This window comes from Humulus lupulus, chromosome 6, assembly GCF_963169125.1.
Source record: "Humulus lupulus chromosome 6, drHumLupu1.1, whole genome shotgun sequence".
In the NCBI taxonomy this organism is placed as follows: Eukaryota; Viridiplantae; Streptophyta; class Magnoliopsida; order Rosales; family Cannabaceae; genus Humulus; species Humulus lupulus.
The window spans coordinates 215,214,536-215,216,430 of NC_084798.1; the positions used below are offsets into that span (position 1 = coordinate 215,214,536).

The following is a 1,895-nucleotide window of genomic DNA, read 5'->3' on the forward strand; positions in this document are numbered from 1 at the left end:
ATTTTTCCATCACATAGTTGATTAGTTATACATATAATATAAGCCTGGACCGAGGGAGAAATACAACTCAGGAGTGAAATGGTTAAACTAAAATTTGTAACTATTTTTTTTTTCAAAATTTGTGGAAATAAGACAACTCCTAGAAACCTATATTTCATTGCAAAACAAGCTTAATCAGCCCTTGGAATGCCACACAACAATATAATAAACAAAAACAAAATATAATATGCCACAGCAATATTTGCATGTAGATAAAAACGATACGTGGAGCCTAGAATATGCCCATCTCGCCACGCAAAACCAACTCCATCAAGGTGCCAAAAAGGAATGAAAAACTCATCCTCGAGGACCCTGACCATCCTATATAACTTCCACGTACTATACATCCAAACCCCTATATATACTACCACCTCAGTCCTCAACTTCCACCATAACCAAACCAAAGTACACATATCTTCTTCCAAAGCTCTTCAACCTCAACAACAATGGCGAAGCTCTCATCCACTGTAGCTCTCCTCGCAGCACTGCTGCTCGTGGCCCATGCCGTTGCCTTCCGGACCACCATCACCACCGTGGAAAGCACAGACGACGATAACTACAGTAGCTCCGAGCAAGAATGCCGCCAGCAGGTCCAGAGGCAGGGCTTGAGCCACTGCAGGATGTTCATGAGGGAGAAGATGCACGGTGGACGCTACGACGAGATCGAAAACTACAGCCAACATTTCGACCAGTGCTGCGCGCAGTTGAGGAATGTCAACGAGAGGTGCCGCTGCCCGGCGCTGGAGATGGAAATTGAGCGGGAACAGATGGGGAGCCAAGAGAAACAACTGATGAAGGAGAGTGCTCGAGATCTGCCATCCATGTGCAAAATGGGGCCTCAATCCTGCCATTTCCATTCTCGCTACTACTGAAGTTGGTGGAGTTAAGCTTCATGGTTTCGAACCATATATATCTTTAGAGAAAAAAATCGCACATTATCGTGTGCTCACCTCCCCTTGTACTTTGTTTTTATGTTTGTAAAGGAGCTTTTTAAGGCTCTTTCTCGAATAAAATGGATACTTGTTGTACTTTTTAGTGAGATTATTGGCTGGTCTTTGATTGCTTATTTTATCTCCCAAAAATATTCTCTTCTTTTTTTTAAGATTTTTTATTAAATGTATAGGGAAAATTCAGTTTTTATGATTGATAAATGCTGAAATTTAAAAAAAAATCTAGGCATATTAAAGATTTCAAAATAATATTTTTTTGGCACTTACCCAAAATACCCTTACCAAAAAATGACTTAATGACTTTGCTCAATGTTGGTTCGATGGTGCTCGATGCAATTCTTGCAAGAGACATAATTTTTTACTCTCGTTCTCGTGTCCGTTTGAGGTGATTTTTTTTATTTTGGGTATTTTTTCAAGATCTACACGTTTGACATATTCATATGCACATTTGTGAAGTGTAACACTTGTAAAAAAATACAAAAGTGCAAACATACCTCTTGTTTAAGACATCTTTTGGTATATTTTTAAGTTTTAAACTTCTCAAATGTGCATATGAGCATGTTAAATGTGTAAATCTTGAAAAAATACCCAAAATAAAAAAAAAATTACCACAAACGGACACCTGAGTGAAAAATTATGTCTCTTGCAAGAATCACATCGAACACCATTGAGCACCATCGAGCCATAATCGAACCGCCACCGAGCAAAATCATTTTTTCATAAACAATCTCGATTTTGAAGGCCCCATGGCATCGAGCACTATCGAGCAAGCATTCGCTAGGGCCTTCAAGATTGAGATTTTCATGAAAAAACGACTTTGCTCGATAGTAGTTCAATTATGGCTCGATGATGCTCAATGGTGCTCGATACGATTCTTGCAAGAGACATAATTTTCACTCGGGTGTC

At 39.2% G+C, this 1,895-nt stretch overlaps 1 protein-coding gene across 1 annotated transcript; it reads left to right on the forward strand.

The window, feature by feature from the left end:
- Positions 1-485: 485 nt before the first annotated feature.
- LOC133786031 (2S seed storage albumin protein-like) lies at positions 486-911 on the forward strand. Its single transcript, XM_062225245.1, has one exon. The coding sequence runs from the start codon at positions 486-488 to the stop codon at positions 909-911; it is 426 nt and encodes a 141-aa protein (XP_062081229.1).
- Positions 912-1,895: the final 984 nt, after the last annotated feature.